Below are 17884 nucleotides of genomic sequence, written 5' to 3'. Positions count from 1 at the left end.
ACAAGTCGTTACTCTAAAAATTTTGAGGAACGCCCGCAAAAGTAAAACATGCAGTGACGTATTGAGAGGCATTAAAAAGTCATCTTCAAATAATTGAACAGTGAGTGAAGAATTATGAGTGAAAATAACAGTAAAAACCACGAAACGATAAAATGAAGGGAGTTTTAACGAAACACTTCCAGTACTGTTCATTTTTATTCTAAAAAATCATTTTTGATACTATTCATTTACAACACATTTTTGTCCTTTTAATTAAAACTCAAAATTTTCAAACATTTTTCATTCGTTTTCCTTAAAATGAATGAACAAATTAAAGAATTTGCATATCCCAAGAACTATATCTTTTTATAATTTATAAAAAACAAATAATCAGACTAGATTAAATAATTAAATTATTAAAAACAAATAATCATACCAAATTAAATAATTAAAAGAAAAAAAATGAATACGTAACTTAAAAAATTTTAAAAAAAATTATTAAAACAACTACCATTTAATTCAACGGTCAATAATTTTAAACAAAATAAATATTCATAAAAATAATCTTTGACGAAAGACCTAATTGCAGGATCCGAATTGTCACACCAACCAAGTGTCTAATTGCAGCCAAACATAGAGGATAAGATCATGAGAGTAAAAAGATTTTTTAGTTTGTACTATATATGACAGAACAATCTGAAGCTGGTACAATATGAGAGTCAAGTCTAAAGATAATCATACACAAAAACTAATGTCATCATTCTTTTGAGTTAGGTTTAGGCGATTTTCCAGGATAATATGGAGAAGCAGGTGGACCATTCGGGCTCGACAAGCTCCTTACGGGCTGTCCGTTTCTCGGCATGAATACCGGCTGCGTTCTGATGCCGTTCTTAGAACTTGAGTGGGACCTGGAACGAGCTTCTTGCATGGTTTGGAAGTGGTAGGAAGAACTGGCCATGTCCTTGAGGTTTTGTAGAGGCTTTAGGACTTCAACAACTTCACTCATCATTGGCCTAGCTTTTGGGTCACGGCTGAGGCAGTGGGCGGCAAGCTGGACTGCTTTTTGTGCACCTTTAATCGAAAAATGACCTTCAAGACGGGGGTCAATTAACTGGAATAACCTCTTCTTGTCGCCAAAGCGTTGCCTCGCCCACTCCACAAGATTGTGCTCCCCATTTGGTCTATTTTTGTCCATGGATCTTCTGCCATTTATCATTTCGAGCAGAACTACTCCAAAACTATAGACATCGCTCTTTGATGTCAAATGTCCTAAACCAAAAGGCCATGTTAGGACTTCGTAATTCTAGCTCAAGATTGGCCTAGGTAGGCAATTATTTATCAGAAGCCAAAGCCTGATAAAATGCTAAGTACTGATGTTTTAACCCATCTCTTTGCATATTCGATGGAGTTACAACTTTATAGAACTACCAAAACTATTATTAGCCGAAGATGATTATTATCAGACTCACCGGTCATCACATACTCTGGGGCTGCATAACCATATGTTCCCATGACTCGTGTGGACACATGAGTTTTATCACCCTCAGGGCCATCTTTCGCAAGTCCGAAATCTGAAAGCTTGGCATTATAATCCTAAAATAACACATTCCATTTTCAGAAGAGAATAGTAGTAGGAAAATAAATGAATTTGATGCTCAGATACTGTCACTTACTGCATCTAATAGGATATTAGATGTTTTGAAGTCGCGGTATATGACCGGTTTTTGAACTTCTTCATGAAGAAAGGCAAGACCCTTTGCAGCACCGAGTGCAATTTTCATTCTAATAGACCACGGAAGAGGCAGGGACCCTGGTTGTTACCAAAGATCATTAGGCAACCACTAACAATTCAAAACGACGCAAATTCAACAGCTAGTTTCAATATACATGCAAATATCAAGAATGTGAAAGGACCAGTTGCTTACTTCTGAAGAGATGGTTTTCCAAACTTCCCCTCGGCAAAAACTCATAGACCAACAACCTCTGATCATCTTCAATCGAGTAACCAATCAATTTTACCAAATTAGGATGGATGAGATCACCAAGAAAATAAATTTCAGCCTGAAAATAATGAAAAAAAAACAAAGAAGATTTAGATACAAATTGAACCGAAAAGGAGACTCGCGTGTAATCCAAGAGGTCAAGTTAAAAACAGTTATAATCGTAAGTTGAGGGATAGCGAAGCCATACAAGCCATTCTTTGTGACCCTGAAGTCCATCGTGGTTGAGAGTCTTAACTGCAACCGTAAGCCCGGTACCAGGTTTCACAGGGGCAGTTCCATTCTCCTCAACCCAACCTTTAAATACACAACCAAATCCACCTTCACCAAGAAGACTCTCAGGTCTGAAGTTCCTAGTCGCTAACTTAAGTTCGTTAAATGTGAATTTCCGGAGCTGGGAAGCAACCTTCAGTTCCTCGCTAAAATAGGGCGTGGACGTAGAACTCCCAGCATTACTAGTAGTGGTGGACGACCCTCCACGAGTAACTTCTCGATCTCTACTTTTCTCATTTGAAGATTTAGTTTCCGCTGGTTACACAGAGTCCAACACACTTGAATCAAATAAGATGTTGCTATTGTTGGAAACGTATAATAAATGCCCGACACTAAAATTGCAATTGTTCGTCTAATAAACCGGAAGTCGATTTCAAACTAATAGACTCAATGAATTGCAACCACTCAACCATATATAATAGGGTCCAATCCCCTCTCCTCTCCGTAAATTAGAGCAGTTTAGAATATCGCCTTTCAAATAAGATGTTGATATTGTTGGGAGCTTATAATAAATGCCCGACATTAAAAATGCAATTGTACATTTAATAAACCGGAAGTCGATTTCAAACTATTAGACTCAATGAATTGCAACCACTCAACCATATATAATAAGGTCCAATCCCCTCTCCTCTCCGTAAATTAGAGTAGTTTAGAATATCGTCTTTTCAAATCATTCGTCTTCTGCATATTTACACAGTATTCATCACCTAAACAAAATTAAACACTTTCCTAAAATCATACGGTGTTACATGCCTATTAACTTAATTTAGCACACCAAACAAATTAATCATCCAAAAAGGGGAAAAAGGGCAACCGAAAAACACAATCCCCACCTCAAAATTTAATGCTTCTCAACAAGAAATCGGCAAAAAAGGAAAGGGGTAGTGAAGAAATTACCATAAGAAACACTAGTTCCAGTGATGGAGCTATTAACTTTGGATCTCGAAGGCATGCAGGTCCCAAACCTGAGCTTAACCCAACACCCAGGTTCCTCCACTGCCTCATCTTTCTTCTTCCTACCCTTCGATTTGCTACTTTTACCCCAACTCTCCACCTTGCTAGGATTACGCACCAAACCCATCTCCTTGGAGTTCAAACTCTCTCTAGATTCAGATTCTCATGGCTCGGAGAACCAGAAATTTCAAAACCCACAAAAATCCATTCGAACCCACCAATCTGAAAACCAAAAACGACCCAAAAATTTACAAAATCTATGAAATTTTCACAAATAAATGCGACTCGAAGCAAAGAAAGAAGAGTGGTTCAGTACCACAGAAAATCCACTGCAACCCAAAACCAACCCAGAAACGCTACAAAATCTTCGAAATTTTCACAAGAACTGCGACTTGAAGCAAAAGATCGAGCAGTCTTATGCTCGATAACTGAAATTGAATCCGACCCAGTTGGTCAAAAAGGCCAGACAGAGAGAGACAGAGTGGAGAGAGGTAGAGGGGGACAGAAGGCTGTGCTGCTTAAAGAAAGAGGGAAAGTTTTTCAGAAATGGTGGGGCAGGTCGGGCGGGGTTTGAAACAGAGGAGACGGGCAGGTCGGGCATGAGAGAGAGATGAGGAAGACAAAGGAGAAAGCTTTCGCACCGCTCCACAACACTAGTTTTGGCATATTCCCAACATCAAATCAAAAGCGCAACTCCGTTATCATGATTTTTCAGAGCGTCAATAACATAAAACGATATCTCAAGTGTTATAATATAGGGAGTTTTAACGAAAAGTCCACGGTACTGTTCACTTTAACGAAAAATCACATTTTTACACTAAAAAGTCAAACCTGATACTATTCACTTTACCCTTTATTTTGTCCTTATCATTAAAACTCAAAGTTTTCAAGTCTTTTTCATTAGTTTTCCTTATAATATAAGCAATTGTATATTAGAAAATAAAATTCAAGTACTTATATAATGATATTTGTATATCAAATTGTGTTTCAGCACATTAAAAATTTTCCCCTCGTTATTATGTGACGGTCATAAAAATTAATGTAAATATATGTATTTGCTACCATTATTATTTGATCGTCAAAATAATGATTGCATTATTGTATCCAATTTCAAAAGGTATTCTTGCTAATGCTACTTTGAGATTTTTTTTTTTTTTGCCTAATTATTTCTGCTTTATATAATTTTTGTTGTTTGGGAATCATGAACATTTATTTGGACATGTGGGAAAATCAGACTGCAGATTTACGCGATAATGCAACACGATGGAGTCGTATAATTTTTTAGAATTTATTTTTCTTTGTTTGGTTTTAATATTGGTGAAGTGTGGTTTACACAAGAAGTTGTGCAATATAATAATGTGTTAGTATATGATATGATTTATTATGAAATTAATTGTTGCCAATTGGATATCAAATCAAATGTCTAACTAATCTTATTTAATCAACTCAACTAATAGAAGAATTAGTCATCATACTCATACGTAGTGCATTAGGTAGGTCAGTCGGTCGCCACGGTGTTAAATAGTTTATTCAGTATTTTTGTCTCTTTTCACCCGAGTTTAAATTCCTTTTTTCAACTTCTCCATGATATTATGGATAATGATTATCCCGGATCCTCTTTGTGAGGATCTTGGGGATTGGTAAATTATGTTGGTTCATCGTACAGTGTGGGATCATAAATTATTTTAAATATTTTTGTTTAAAATTAAACACAAACAGTACTTGATAAAAAACTGACCGCACGATGTACGATAAACGGACACGATTCACAGATCCTCACCAAAAGGATATGAAGAGGATCATGTTGGATTGTATCCATCTTAGTTCCACTCTTCAACTACTAATCACCTCCTCAAACTTCTCATTTTTTTTAACAAGGGAATCAGTTGGTGGCTTTGTTATGGCAATCTATTTTTTCGGGAGCGGGAAAAACTCATTAAGGCATTTCAACCTTCACTTAGTCACTATCGTGTGTTTTCACCAGTGCTAAAAATTAAACTTAAAATACGTCATATGAAATACAGGCCTAGAATTTGTCCAACTACTAAGCCACTTCATGATGGTTCACCTCCTCGAATTTAAAATCATTAACATTTTTTACCTTTTTGGTTTATATCAAAGCATATTTTATAGGCCAATTAATTCTTGTAATATGTTCAAGAGTGTTTTTTTAATCATTTGATATTTGATATTCTAATTACTTTAGTCTAAAGTAGGAGGGGAAATTGGCACTATTCATGTGAACAATGTTTTGAACCACATTTCAGTTTATTTACAATATTACAACTCGGATGCTTTTAACCCACTTTCACTTAATTTACAAAATTGTCACTCAGGCTTAAAAACCTTCTTTCAGCCATTGACTACATTTCATGTTTGACTCGGCAAGAAAGAAGGGAGGGGGACATCATGCCTGACAAATTGGAGAGAGACAATCGCTTCCATTTTGAGTGAATTAATTATAACTTTCAGAGAATTCACATGAGTTGTGAGAGAATTCTTTACATGGGGTTAGAGAATTGCAAAGAATTTGATCAACAATTTCCTTCTCTTTACAAGCCAAAATTTTCATCCTACTAATACCAAATTGCAATACCAAGTTCATATGCAATGTTTTCAACTAGCTATCAAAGTGAAAGAGGAACCCGATCGATTAGTGTCAAAACATAACTACTCAAAGCAAAAAGATTTATCCAGCGTTCAACCATCTTGATATCCAATTGTCCTTAAAGCTTAAGTTGATTGGAAACAAATGCAACAATGCATGAAGAATAACAGACTGACAACAAGTCTATATAGATATACAACCTTAACCAAAGTTGGCCCTACTTCCACATTAGCTGTCACCGTGCCATGTAATTTCATACACACATTAAGCAACTTACGTCTTGCAAAGTCCGAGGTTATATCGCTGCTCTCCAGGTGTTTGCACGGAAGAAGCAAAAATTGCATACTCCAATCCGTAAAAACAATTAATTCTCTATTTCTCATCTTTGAATGCTATTACTCACAGCATATGTCCACATATTTGTAGCTATGTTAGCTCTCTATGCATTAGCAATCTGTCGTTGTTGCTCTTGAGTTTGATTACCTAGTTCATCATCATTTTTTCATCTTCGTATTCATCATCTTCTGGTTCGATCGGAAATTTATCAGAACGACACTCCTTGCGAAGAAAGTTGTGCAACCTTGCACAAGCTAACACTAACTCTGCTTGTGTTTTAATTGGAAATGGAGGTGCAGACTTAAAAATTGTGAATCAAGATTTAAATACACCAAATATCCTCTCCACTACGTTTCTCAAGGAAGCATGTCGAAGATTGAACAACTCATTTGTATTTACAGGGTCATGATCGTTACCAGCAAAATCTTGGAGATGATATCGAACACCTCTTGAAACGGAGCTAAAATATCGAACACCTTTTTAAACACATAAATTTATTATTTATGGTACATCCTAGTGTAAATAAATAAATAAATAAACGAATAAATACAAACCTTCTGGCACTTTAAGTATGTTCCTCCTTGATACAACATCATGTAATAGTTTGGAGTCATGAACTGAACCCTCCCATCCACTAAGAATATATATGAATTCCAAATCAAAGTTACAAGCAACTAATACATTTTGTGATAGTTTACCATGACGATCACGATAGCTAGCTACTTCGGGTCCCGATACCATTGCTGGTATATGTGTATCATCAATAGTTCCAACACAATCCTAAAATAATTATAAGAGTTAATACATAGCTACTAATATGCTTATGAAACCAATTTAATCAGGACATGGTTAAGATAAGTACTAATCACTAACCTTAAAATAAGGGTAAAATCTTGTACTTTCTCTTATTTTAGTTGGCACCGTGGATCCAGGTTGGACCATCAAATCTGGTGCAATTGTGTTCAAGGCCTTCAAAACGTTGTTGAAATTTTTGCTTGTTGTAAAATGTGACCGCCGAAATGTGTCCCGAGTTTGGCAATAACGAGAATTTTGACCAATAGTGAGTAGAAATGTAGTAACCATTTCTTCAATACAAATAAATCTTGCACCCTTCAAATGCGTCTTTTCTGTAAGGACGTCACATAGCTTTAAGAAAACATCCTATATAGCACTCGAAATTCTTGAGGATCCTCATTCAATACCTTGTTAATATAATCGTATCCAGTTCTACTAATAGGTCGTCGAGCCAATGGACGTTCAATATGATCATCATGTATAATAACCATTAACACATTTAGCAATTGAACTATTGTTTGTACTGCCATCAATAGTAACTTAATGACTTCACGATATTCTTCATCTTCTCTTTCCATTTCCTCTTCAGACATGTTTTCAGACATTATATAAAGAATCACCTAAAAAAACAAAACCATATCCATAAGAACATAATAGAGAGAAAGGCAAAGAAACAAAACTATATCCATACTTCATCACTAGCTGTGAACTTTTTTGTGACAGGGTCCCAACCAAATCCAGAACCGTGTCTAAAAAGCTGGCAAATTGATTGAAATCGACCCTTCAATGTTTTCATACGATTCTTAATATGATCTTCAGTTTTTTTACACCCAAGTTTTGCATTGAGCGCGAGAACAATTTTGGCTTCTATGGTCTGCTTACTTATTATGCCATTAGCATCACGCCATCCATTGTTTACGGCCTCAACAAGTAGTTGTAACAACATGTTGTTCTCTTGCACGGACCACTAATTATAGTTTCCTTTTGTCGTTTCTTGTTGTGAATCTCCCATTTATAATTTTACTAGATGATGCATTATAATAAAACAATGAGACATGGCAATAAAAGCATAACATGATAATAGGGATTACAAGTATAAATGACTATAAAAAGGATTGGGACAACATATTGACATATTATTAATAGTTCGTAACCAAAAAAAATTGTGGTTGCCAAGCTCTAGTAATTCAGGCTTTGGCACGCCTTTTTAAATTTTGGTATAATCTAAAATACGACAAACAAGACTTGCATAACAAATTAAGGATGCAAAAAAACGACAATAATATTCTGATCTGTTGTTGTATTTGGGATACATCGTTAAAACTAATTTTACGCCTAGATAGCTCACATCTTGCACTCCTTACATAAGCCAGTAACGTACATCCACCGGAAAGCGAGAGTACTGGGGTTTTGGGTCATCGACTTCACGTTTCAAGCCATGTCACGGTTCCTGCAATCAAATACTTGCTTGGAAGCTCCCCCGCCGATGGTGCAAGGTACGTAATTGTCTTCCTGTAACGCCGCATATTGGGTTAGAACAACGAAAACCAGAATACAAGAAGTGTTTCTAGCAAGTTGTTCACTATACAAACCTCTGAATGTCGACGTCTGTGACAAAGACAAACCCAGCAACATTACTGCAAAACAAACCAAAAAAGTAAATATTTAAGACTACAGACTACGAATCATGCTCTGAAATACAAAATGTCACGGTCAAATTTGCATCCCTATCTCCAGAGACGGAAAAGCAAGCAAGAAATACCACAATACTACTATGTATTTTCATTCTTGTGACAGTGAGGGGGTAAAACCATCTACTTTCCTATGTGAAGTTCAAATGAAAGTGAACGAGACTGATCAATGTCATATACTTTAGTGATTCATTATCTACTTCTCTATCAGATAGATAGGTATAAGTTACCTAGAAATAATTTGATCAGGCTCCTTGGCAAATGAAACAGCAAGAACGGTATGCAGCAAATCCCGGTTAATATTCACAGGCGCCAATCTTGTAGGGTCTGCAGCAGGCTCTGCACCAATTGGCAAAGCTGAACGTGGGGCCTGTGGCCCGCCACCAATCCGAAAGACAGAAAACTCACTAAAATTCGCGATATTAGAATGTGGGCTGAGATCATTTGCAAGGCCATAGAAATACTCCTGTTAGAAATATCAGTGCACATGAGTCTTTTCTTCAGGAAGAACAAATAACAAGGATTAAATGGCAACATATTGATGCTTACCCTTATCCTATGACTCCTGGATTTTTGACGGAATTTGGCATTCCTGGATACAACACCCCCAGATTTTTGAAGTTTTACAACGTCCACACCAGGCTTGTTCTTTAGTACATTTCTGATCATGCTCCAAAGTTTTTCCTGAGAATTTAAAAGAAACATATGTACTGTCATCGGAGTCTGCATATACAACCATTTTGTTCTGCAAACAAGGATGCATTATGCTAGTATGTGACAATCCGTTTCGAATTTTACGAAACAAAAAGGGCATTTTTGTATTTTTATCAACTTTGGGATATTTTCATTTTAAAAATAGTTTTGGGTCTTAAATGATGTGCCCAAGGGGCCCACCCCTTGTTTTGTCCCCGGTTCCTTTCTATTTTCTTTTATTTTTTCTCAAAAGTCTATCTCTCTCTCTCTCTCGGTCTCACTCTTTCCCTCTCACTCTCTTCCTTTTCCTCTTTTTCCCCTAAGTCTCTCTCTGTGTTCTCTCCTCCTCCCCGGGTACCACACATACGAGCACCCATGCACACGCAAAATAACACGACGGCACCACCCTCCGATTCCACTCTCTTTCCTTCTCACCACTGTGCAAATATTCCCCGACGAGTTATCGTCGTTTTTGACAATGGTAGGTCAAAACACCCTTCCATCCTTCTCCCTAGTAGTCTAGAAGGATTCCTGGTTGCTAAAATGTGATTTTGGTGAAGGTTTGGACATGAAAACACGTTGGGGAGACTTCCCCAGACTTCTGGCGAAGAACCCGTCACTTTCAAGGCAATTTTCGGCCAAACCACGGTGAGTTGGCAGACGTGAAAGGTATCAATCTTTTCATATCCTTGAGTACTACAACTTTGATTTTTGAATCACGCAATTTCGTTGAGTATTGAAGAAGTTATATCCATTTGAATCTAACCCAGTTTCTGGCGACCTCCGCGGCTTTCGAGGGGTTTTCCGGCCACACCACAGCGATTTAGATGTCATGTGAGGTACCATTCTTTTCGTCTCTTCAAGAAATAAAACTTTCGTTTTTGTTTCACTTGATTTCGTTGAGTATTAACAAAGTTATGAACGTTTAAAGTTAAGGAAGTTTCCGGCCGAATTCGGGCCTTCTTCTCCGGCGAGACCAAGAAACCAAGGCCTTCGGGCCTAAACCCATTTGAACTAGGCCCTTTGGGCCGTGCTTACACCCAACCCAACCCCTTTTATTTTATTTTGTTTATATTTATTTTATTTCAAACCCAAAACAATTGGGCTGGACTTTCAAGCCCAGTACCTTTAATACCCTTTATAGTTTTATTTATTTTGTTTTTGTTTTAAAACCCAAAGGCCTTGGGCCATTTCTGTTAGGGTCTTAAGCTCGTTAGCCACTAAACCCTTTAAACCTTTTAAACCCATACCTTTTTTAATTATTAAACCCCAAAGCCCTTTGAGACCAAAACTTTATACCTTAGCCGGCCCAAACCCTTTATGTGGAATATTCTGTAAGGAAATATTCTAGGAATATTCTATTGACTTTTACAAAATTTATCCGGGACTCTTCTTAGAGTAATTTGACGTTCTGAATTCGTTTCCAACGTCCGTTTTCCCAAATTCAATTTCTATTATATAGTTTTATTAATTGGACTCTTTATGTGCTTAGGGGCAATTATAGTGGTGTTTCTGTCTTCACTAGCTGCGTGACTCTTCGGCGGCAAAGTATTGTGAGTGGACTCCTTCTAAAAATGCATTTTTTGATAGTAGAAATGCATACATGAAAAGCATGATTTGATGATTATGTTATATGAAATGTTTTGAGATAACATGCTTACTAAGGCTATTTTGAATTATTATTATTTTTCCTATATCCCGTGTTCTTATAGAATATCTGATGGATGACGATATGATATTTATAACATGTTTCGAACACCTCTTTATAGTATAGATGATGAATGACTTTATACTATGTAGTTGATTTTCAATATATATATATATATATATATATGTTCAATGGTTTTGTACTTACCTAGTGGTCCTTTCCGCTACGGGACGTAGATATAGATTCCGGTCCGTCCCGGGCGACGGTTTGGTGTTGGCATAGGGCCTGGAGTGTGTTTCCTTTGGCTATTTAGCACAGGGATGGGGAGCCTGCATGGCGCCTGAAATGTATTTTCTTCTGACTGTCTGCTCAGAGACGGGGAGCCGGCATGGGGCCTGGGGGTTATCGAACAATTCACTAGTGATTATTATATATACAAGTTATGATTTGAGACATTGCATGACATGCTAGGTTTCGGAAAACCTATGTTTATCATGATATATATGTGTTTTCATAAAATCTGGGGGTTAGTACGTTGTTAACTGTTTTATTATATATATCAACTTGGTCCACTCATGTTTATTTTGCGCCCCCTTCAAGACTTAGAATCGAGGCATACAATCCCGGCGTCCAGGCATTTCTGCATCGGCATCTTCGAGTCCTCTTGGTGTAGGACCCACTCCTTTGTTCATTCAATTTTATATTAATTCTTTTAGTGTTCTAGATTAGATGTGTGCTCTGAACACATTCCTTAAATGTATATTCCTTATTTTTTTTTTAAATTTATAAGTTTTATCTATCCCTTGTTTTCAGCATTTGCACTCAATAAATGGCTTTCGTCACCTTCGGATGTCGGCCAACACGTGCCTATCCTGGTATTCATAGAATATCGGGATCGGGGTGTGTCAAAGACGAACTTTGTAACAAAGTTAAGCAACAATAACGAAGAGGGGGGGGAGAAGAAATGCTTGCAGAATCCAGCAAGGTAAAATCATAATAAGGGAAAAAAAAAACCCCTCAAACCAGAGGGATGTACCTGACCCAGAACTAAGACAACATTGGCATTGAACGTATAAATTGCATGAAGAAGCAACTGCAAGAAAATCAACCAGGAATTTCAAATATATGACATTAAAACAACCACTTCAATAGTAAGTCAGCAGCTATTTTGGGTCACGATACCATTGCTGGTATATGTGTTCCATCAATAGCTCCAACACAATCCTAAAATAATTATAAGAGTTAATACGTAGCTACTAATATGCTTATGAAACCAATTTAATCATGACATGGCTAAGATAAGTACTAATTATTAACCTTAAAATAAGGGTAAAATCTTCTACTTTCTCTTATTTTAGTTGGCATCGTGGATCCAGGTTGGACCATCAAATATGGTGCAATTGTGTTCAAGGCCTTCAAAACGTTGTTGAAATTTTTGCTTGTTGTAAAATGTGACCGCCGAAATGTGTCCCGAGTTTGGCAATATCGAGAATTTTGACCAATAGTGAGTAGAAATGTAGCAACCATTTCTTCAATACAAATAAATCTTGTACCCTTCAAATGCGTCTTTTTCGTAAGGACGTCACATAGCTTTAAGAAAACATCCTATATAGCACTCGAAATTCTTGAGGATCCTCGTTCAATACCTTGTTAATATAATCGTATCCAGTTCTACTAATAGGTCGTCGGGCTAATGGCGTTCAATATGATCATCATGTATAATAACCATTAACACATTTGGCACTTGAACTATTGCTTGTACTGCCATCAATAGTAACTTAATGGCTTCATGATATTCTTCATCTTCTCTTTCCATTTCCTTTTCAATCATGTTTTCAGACATTATATAAAGAATCACCTAAGAATACAAAACTATATCCATTAGAACATAATAGAGAGAGAGAAAGGCAAAGAAACAAAACTATATCCATACTTCATCACTAGTTGTGAGCTTTTTTGTGACAGGGTCCCAACCAAATCCAGAATTGTGTCTAAAAAGCTGGCAAATTGATTGAAATCGACCCTTCAATGTTTTCATACGGTTCTTAACATGATCTTCAGTTTTTTTACACTCAAGTTTTTCATTGAGCACGGGAACAATTTTGGCTTCTATGGTCTGCTTACTTATTATGGCATTAGCATCACACCATCCATTGTTTACGGCCTCAACAAGTAGTTGTAACAACATGTTGTTCTCTTGCACGGACCACTAATTATAGTTTCCTTTTTTCTTTTCTTATTGTGAATCTCCCATTTATAATCTTACTAGATGATGCATTATAATAAAATAATGAGACATGACAATAAAAGCATAACATGATAATAGGGATTACAAGTATAAATGACTATAAAAAAGATTGGGACAACAGATTGACATATTATTAATAGGGATTACAAGTATAAATGACGCAACAAGTATAATGACTATAAAAAGGCATAACATGATAATAACAGATTGATTAATAGGGATTACAAGCATAATATAAACAACGGATTGACATATAACAAAAAGACTGAAAAATAAACAACTGCGTTAAATGTTATACCACTGATTAAGTATTATGTCTGCTTTTTAATTTCTGCTTCTAAAAGGGAGATGCGGTTCACGGAACCATGAACGGTCGAGACATCCAATTTTTTTTTAAGCCATCTAAGTGTCGGCAATGCATACGAAATCAACAAATTTCGTGTCGTTCAGAACAGGAGATCAAGCAAGGTTATCCCTCGTGCTGCCATAATCGAATTGAATAGGATGGGGATGTGGTGCATATATTGTGTGGTTCGAAAGATATCACATGCTAAATATCTCATTACTAGGTATTTGGTGCATATACTGTGCATAGTGTTTCCTGATCTGATTTGTACAAAATTGCCCCCACCTCTTCGTTCTTCGTTCAGTGAGGGTTTCGGGGATGGGAGGCCATGCCGCATCTGAGAGAGAGAGAGAGAGAGAGAGAGAAAGAGAGAGAGAGAGGAGTGGGGATCTCAGCGCCATTGCTGCAGATCCTCGATTTCATGAGTGGGAGAGGGGGTACAGTCAGAGAAAAGCATGGGGGCCATCGGGATTTGAGGAAGAGGGGTATTTGGCTTATTTTCGTTTGATTTCTCAAACGCTTTTGCTAATGAAGAGAGTGTTCGGTTCTTTGATTTCTTTTGTCTGCCTCCTACTATGTGGCTTTGTCATTTTCATTTTCCTGTGTTGGCTCACGGAAATTTGTAAAAATGGCTGCAGTTTTCTGAGAAGGTTATGTTTTTTGTGTAATCCCATTTGAGGTTAAAACTCACAAAACAAAGGAAAACAGATAAGAGAATGATGAAAATTTTGTATCCGAATCAAGGAATTGATTATTGAGAATTGAGTTTGTGATTTACACTTCATTTTGGTATTTGATTGATAATCGGTGCTCATAATTTGGATTTTTTTTTCAGTTAAAATTGTTTGCAGAGAGAGAGAAAGAGTTCGTTCGACGCTTAAACCAGAGTCAGGTATATCTCTCTTCTTGCTTTCTCTCTACGATGTTCTATCCCAATTTCTCTCAGACAGTAAGGGTTTTGGTTTGCTTTCATGCCTTCCTCGCTTTCGTTGAAAAAAGGCTTTTAGCTGGGTAATTTACTAATTTGGTTTTGATTATCAGCTATAAGAGAATGGGGGGTTTAAATTGTAAATATTTTAATGCGGCGAAAATGTTTAGATTTTACAGATTTTTCCAGTTCAGGATGATAAAAATTTAGGGCTTTGATTTGTTGATGTGATTTCCATGTACTCTGAATTCAAATAGAAATGCAAGGATATATTAGACTTTTAGTGTTTTCAGGCATTCGTGTGTTTGCTTATTATAGATGATGTATTTCTGTAGTGCACTAATATTTGTTTAAAAAAAATTAATTAGTTTTTCCTCCCCGGTGTTTGCTAAGGTGCTTCATGAGACGGCGTTGGAACGTGCAGGCAATAAGGATTCAGGGGATGAGGGGGAAATGGCAAAGGTGGATGACCAAAACAGGTTCTCTGTTAGGATAATTGGTGCCCTGAATTCCAGAAAGTCTGCACTCACCACTCATTAATTATATGGTTTGTTCCTTTGGTTTTTATGGTTTAAATGTGTTTAATTTGATGGTGTTTTTGATACATTGTTGAATATATTGTTAGTTTAGTTATTGATTGTACCGAGTGTGGTTTATGCTTTTGATATTAAGTAGTTTTTTCATATCCTTGAACTCCTTTTCAGGTAGAGAAACGTGAGTTCTTTCTAAGGTGTTTAAGTGAGTGTCAATCAGAGAGTATTTTGTTCGAATATCTGTCCAAACAAAAAATTTATTTGGAATGAAATAAATGAAACAACTTTTGAGACTCCCACATTTGAGATGTGTATTGGTTCTGAAAGTATAAGACCAAAAGTTACATTTTCATTCCCATTTAAAGAAATACAACTTGCAAAATTAGTTAAATGTATCAAATGACTAGCATGTGAATTTGTGTATAGTTAAAAATAATCTTATCCTTAAGGATTATTGATTTGGCAAATTTGGTTGAGCAAATTTAGGGTTACTGATTGGGCTAATTTGGTTGATTAGTTGATCTGATTTGGATGGGTTTGAGGGTTAGTTTCTAGGAATGTTCCATTGGTGTTCATTTTCTTCTACACAGTTACCAAAATCTCAAGTCCCCATTTGATCCTCGAGTACAACCCAATCGTATTTGCTGTAATACAATCATATTCTTGAGGTTTGGATTTTTCTCTCATGTTTCTGCCCATTATATGTTTTTGTCCAATCATATTTGCTCATGTTTTCGCTATTAGAAAATACATGCATGTTCTCTAAACTAAAATACACTTCTTAGACTTCTGTTTCTTATGGAAACAGGCATCCTGCATGTTTTTTGCTTTGCATGTTTGTGCTTGAAAACTTAGATGCTAGAATAAGAACGAAACAGTTTTTATATTTTTTTGTCAACTGCTAACACATGTGCCTAACCTACAGGTTATATATTTTGCCACCTTGACTGCAGGGGCAAGATTTGTGTGAACTGCATGTTGCTTCTGTTTATCAGGGAAACAAAACGTTCAGTTTTGTCCTGTTAATTGTACAATGTCTTTTCATGTCAGCTAAGTTGAATGTATATAAAAACGAAGCTGCATATCTTACCTGCCCCATTCACTCATCTATCCCTCAGTTCATTCATGATTGTGTTGAATTTATTCAGGTAAAATGTATCTTATTCATGCAGTTCATGGTGATGCATTCAAGTACCGCAGCAACGCGCGTGCATATTTTCTAGTTAATGACTATTGGTTTTCCCTTAATATAGACAACATTAAATTGGTCAAATTTATTTAGTAAAATTTTTATGACTCTGGAATTTCTGGTTTAAACTTCTGGTTTTAGAGAATTCTTCATTAAATTTCTGGGTGCTTTTGAGGTTATTTTATCTGAGATTTAGTAATTTTTTTCTAGAGTTTGTAGAAGTGTTCGATTAAATTTGTGGGTTTGGTTGTTATTTTTTATTTTGTGCATTTTATAGTGAACTTGGTTGTGGGTTTTGATGTTTGTCTATGGCAAGGTAAGGGACGCCAACTCATGAACCAAGTGGTCTTTCAGCACCTGTAGGAGATGAGCGAAGCGATATGGTATAGTTTCCTTTAATTTTTACAATTGCTAAATGTAGATGATCAAAGCGAAATATCATTGAGCTCTTCGCAAATTCAGATTGTTGATTTTTTTTTCCTTTCAATTTGCACTTCCACAAAATCCTTTCAAGTATTGGTACGACCAAGTTGCAACTCTCACAAAACAAACCGTTCACAAGACGAAAGCGAACCACCGGAAATCCGGTACCAGGATCTACAATAACATAATGAAGGCAAGAGTTCCGGACAAGAGGGAAACATTGTCCAGAAGACCTTTAATTTCCTTGTACTACAAGCAAACAAAGAGAATAATTTCCTTTTAATTTTTATGATTGCTGTATGTAGATGACCAAAGCGAAATATGTTTGAGCTCTTTACAAATTCAGATTGCTGATTTATTTTTATTTATTTTTCAATTTGAATGCAGCTTTGTCCAATCTGCTTAACTAATGGAAAGCCTAAGTATATGGTTTTCAGGTTACCAAAAAGGAAAGAAAAAGAGTGCACCATTGTGAAACCATAAGCTCCTGAACACTGCAAAATTAGAATCCCAAATCCATAACAAACACAGCCTTACTCAAAAACCTAAAAGCTACCCACAAAAATACAAACAAAACCCAAAGCACCAAAACGCAATTCATAACAGAAGCACACACAAGCCAATAATTTCAACGATTTTAAAGCGAATGAGTCGTAAAGCTCAAAAGTGAAGAGAAACAGGGGCAGAAATCTTGATCAGTGGGAGTATTCAAACTCCCTCGTTCTGGGGTTCTTCGCTACCGTTCAACCTCCTCATCAGCTCCTTCATTTTGTCACGGACATAAGGAACAGCGTCAGCACACAGTGTTCTTAGCGTTTGGTAGGACTTGGTCCCAATTATCACAAAATATACGGCCCAACATGCAAGGGTAAACTGTCAAAATACAAAGAAGTTCTTGATTGTCATATGTATTCTTGAGAGAGAAATAGAGATTTGAGATAATATCAATCTTAGAGAGAAATGGATTGTATCTTGTTATGTATTGAATGAATTCTTTGTGTTACAATATCTACATATATATATAGACAAGGCTATCTTAGTCACTAAGTAAGTTAACAAACTTTAACTACCTAGCAACCTAATCTACGTACACTTGTCTAAATCTGAACCACCTAATACATCTTTACATCCCCCCACAATCTCATGCTTGATCGAACTAAGCATGAGATTGGAACAATGAGACTGAAACAAAGGAGCAGCAAGGCCCTTAGTAAGAATATCTGCAAACTGTTCTTTTGAA

At 36.4% G+C, this 17884-nt stretch overlaps 2 protein-coding genes, 1 long non-coding RNA gene and 1 pseudogene across 6 annotated transcripts; 1 reads left to right on the top strand and 3 right to left on the bottom strand.

The window, feature by feature from the left end:
• Positions 1 to 628: 628 nt before the first annotated feature.
• On the bottom strand, positions 629 to 3893 carry LOC103421494 (serine/threonine-protein kinase PBL34-like). Of its 2 annotated transcripts, XM_070805013.1 has the most exons (7): positions 3523 to 3748; positions 3150 to 3428; positions 2170 to 2507; positions 1905 to 2040; positions 1653 to 1789; positions 1449 to 1572; positions 629 to 1248 (listed from the first exon to the last, which is right to left on the bottom strand). In XM_070805013.1, exons 2-7 carry the CDS (start codon positions 3331 to 3333, stop codon positions 737 to 739), a joined length of 1431 nt encoding a protein of 476 aa, XP_070661114.1. In that variant the 5' UTR covers positions 3334 to 3428; positions 3523 to 3748; the 3' UTR covers positions 629 to 736. The 2 variants fall into 2 exon arrangements, with proteins under 2 accessions (XP_070661114.1, XP_008357756.2); XM_008359534.4 differs by having other exon boundaries at positions 3150 to 3893.
• A 2300-nt stretch (positions 3894 to 6193) lies between these two features.
• LOC103421630 (uncharacterized) lies at positions 6194 to 7623 on the bottom strand (annotated as a pseudogene).
• A 582-nt stretch (positions 7624 to 8205) lies between these two features.
• Positions 8206 to 9332, bottom strand: LOC103420237 (protein CLP1 homolog). 3 transcript variants are annotated; one of them, XM_029107796.2, is made up of 4 exons: positions 9186 to 9332; positions 8867 to 9102; positions 8538 to 8582; positions 8206 to 8457 (listed from the first exon to the last, which is right to left on the bottom strand). In XM_029107796.2, the coding sequence occupies exons 1-4, from the start codon at positions 9303 to 9305 to the stop codon at positions 8370 to 8372; spliced, it is 489 nt and encodes a 162-aa protein (XP_028963629.1). In that variant the 5' UTR covers positions 9306 to 9332; the 3' UTR covers positions 8206 to 8369. The 3 variants fall into 3 exon arrangements, with proteins under 3 accessions (XP_028963629.1, XP_028963630.1, XP_028963631.1); XM_029107797.2 differs by having other exon boundaries at positions 8538 to 8553; XM_029107798.2 differs by lacking the exon at positions 8538 to 8582.
• A 7155-nt stretch (positions 9333 to 16487) lies between these two features.
• LOC139188198 (uncharacterized) lies at positions 16488 to 16948 on the top strand. The gene is made up of 2 exons (XR_011571482.1): positions 16488 to 16604; positions 16736 to 16948. It is a non-coding gene; the product is annotated as an uncharacterized lncRNA (long non-coding RNA).
• Positions 16949 to 17884: the final 936 nt, after the last annotated feature.

Source organism: Malus domestica, chromosome 09, assembly GCF_042453785.1.
Source record: "Malus domestica chromosome 09, GDT2T_hap1".
Lineage (NCBI taxonomy): Eukaryota > Viridiplantae > Streptophyta > Magnoliopsida > Rosales > Rosaceae > Malus > Malus domestica.
This window is presented reverse-complemented; position numbering and strand designations above follow the sequence as displayed.

What these genes read in the sequence shown, in the direction of transcription:
- LOC103421494 (XM_008359534.4), bottom strand. Translation starts at nt 3,333, where the DNA reads ATGGGTTTGGTGCGTAATCCTAGCAAGGTGGAGAGTTGGGGTAAAAGT. An exon ending in GGAAAACCATCTCTTCAGAA is followed by an intron (nt 1,790 to 1,904) that starts GTAAGCAACTGG and finishes GGTAACAACCAG; the next exon opens with GGTCCCTGCCTCTTCCGTGG. An exon ending in CTAATATCCTATTAGATGCA is followed by an intron (nt 1,573 to 1,652) that starts GTAAGTGACAGT and finishes GTGTTATTTTAG; the next exon opens with GATTATAATGCCAAGCTTTC.
- LOC103420237 (XM_029107796.2), bottom strand. Translation starts at nt 9,305, where the DNA reads ATGATCAGAAATGTACTAAAGAACAAGCCTGGTGTGGACGTTGTAAAA. An exon ending in CCTGATCAAATTATTTCTAG is followed by an intron (nt 8,583 to 8,866) that starts GTAACTTATACC and finishes TTTGTTTTGCAG; the next exon opens with TAATGTTGCTGGGTTTGTCT. An exon ending in ACAGACGTCGACATTCAGAG is followed by an intron (nt 8,458 to 8,537) that starts GTTTGTATAGTG and finishes GCGGCGTTACAG; the next exon opens with GAAGACAATTACGTACCTTG.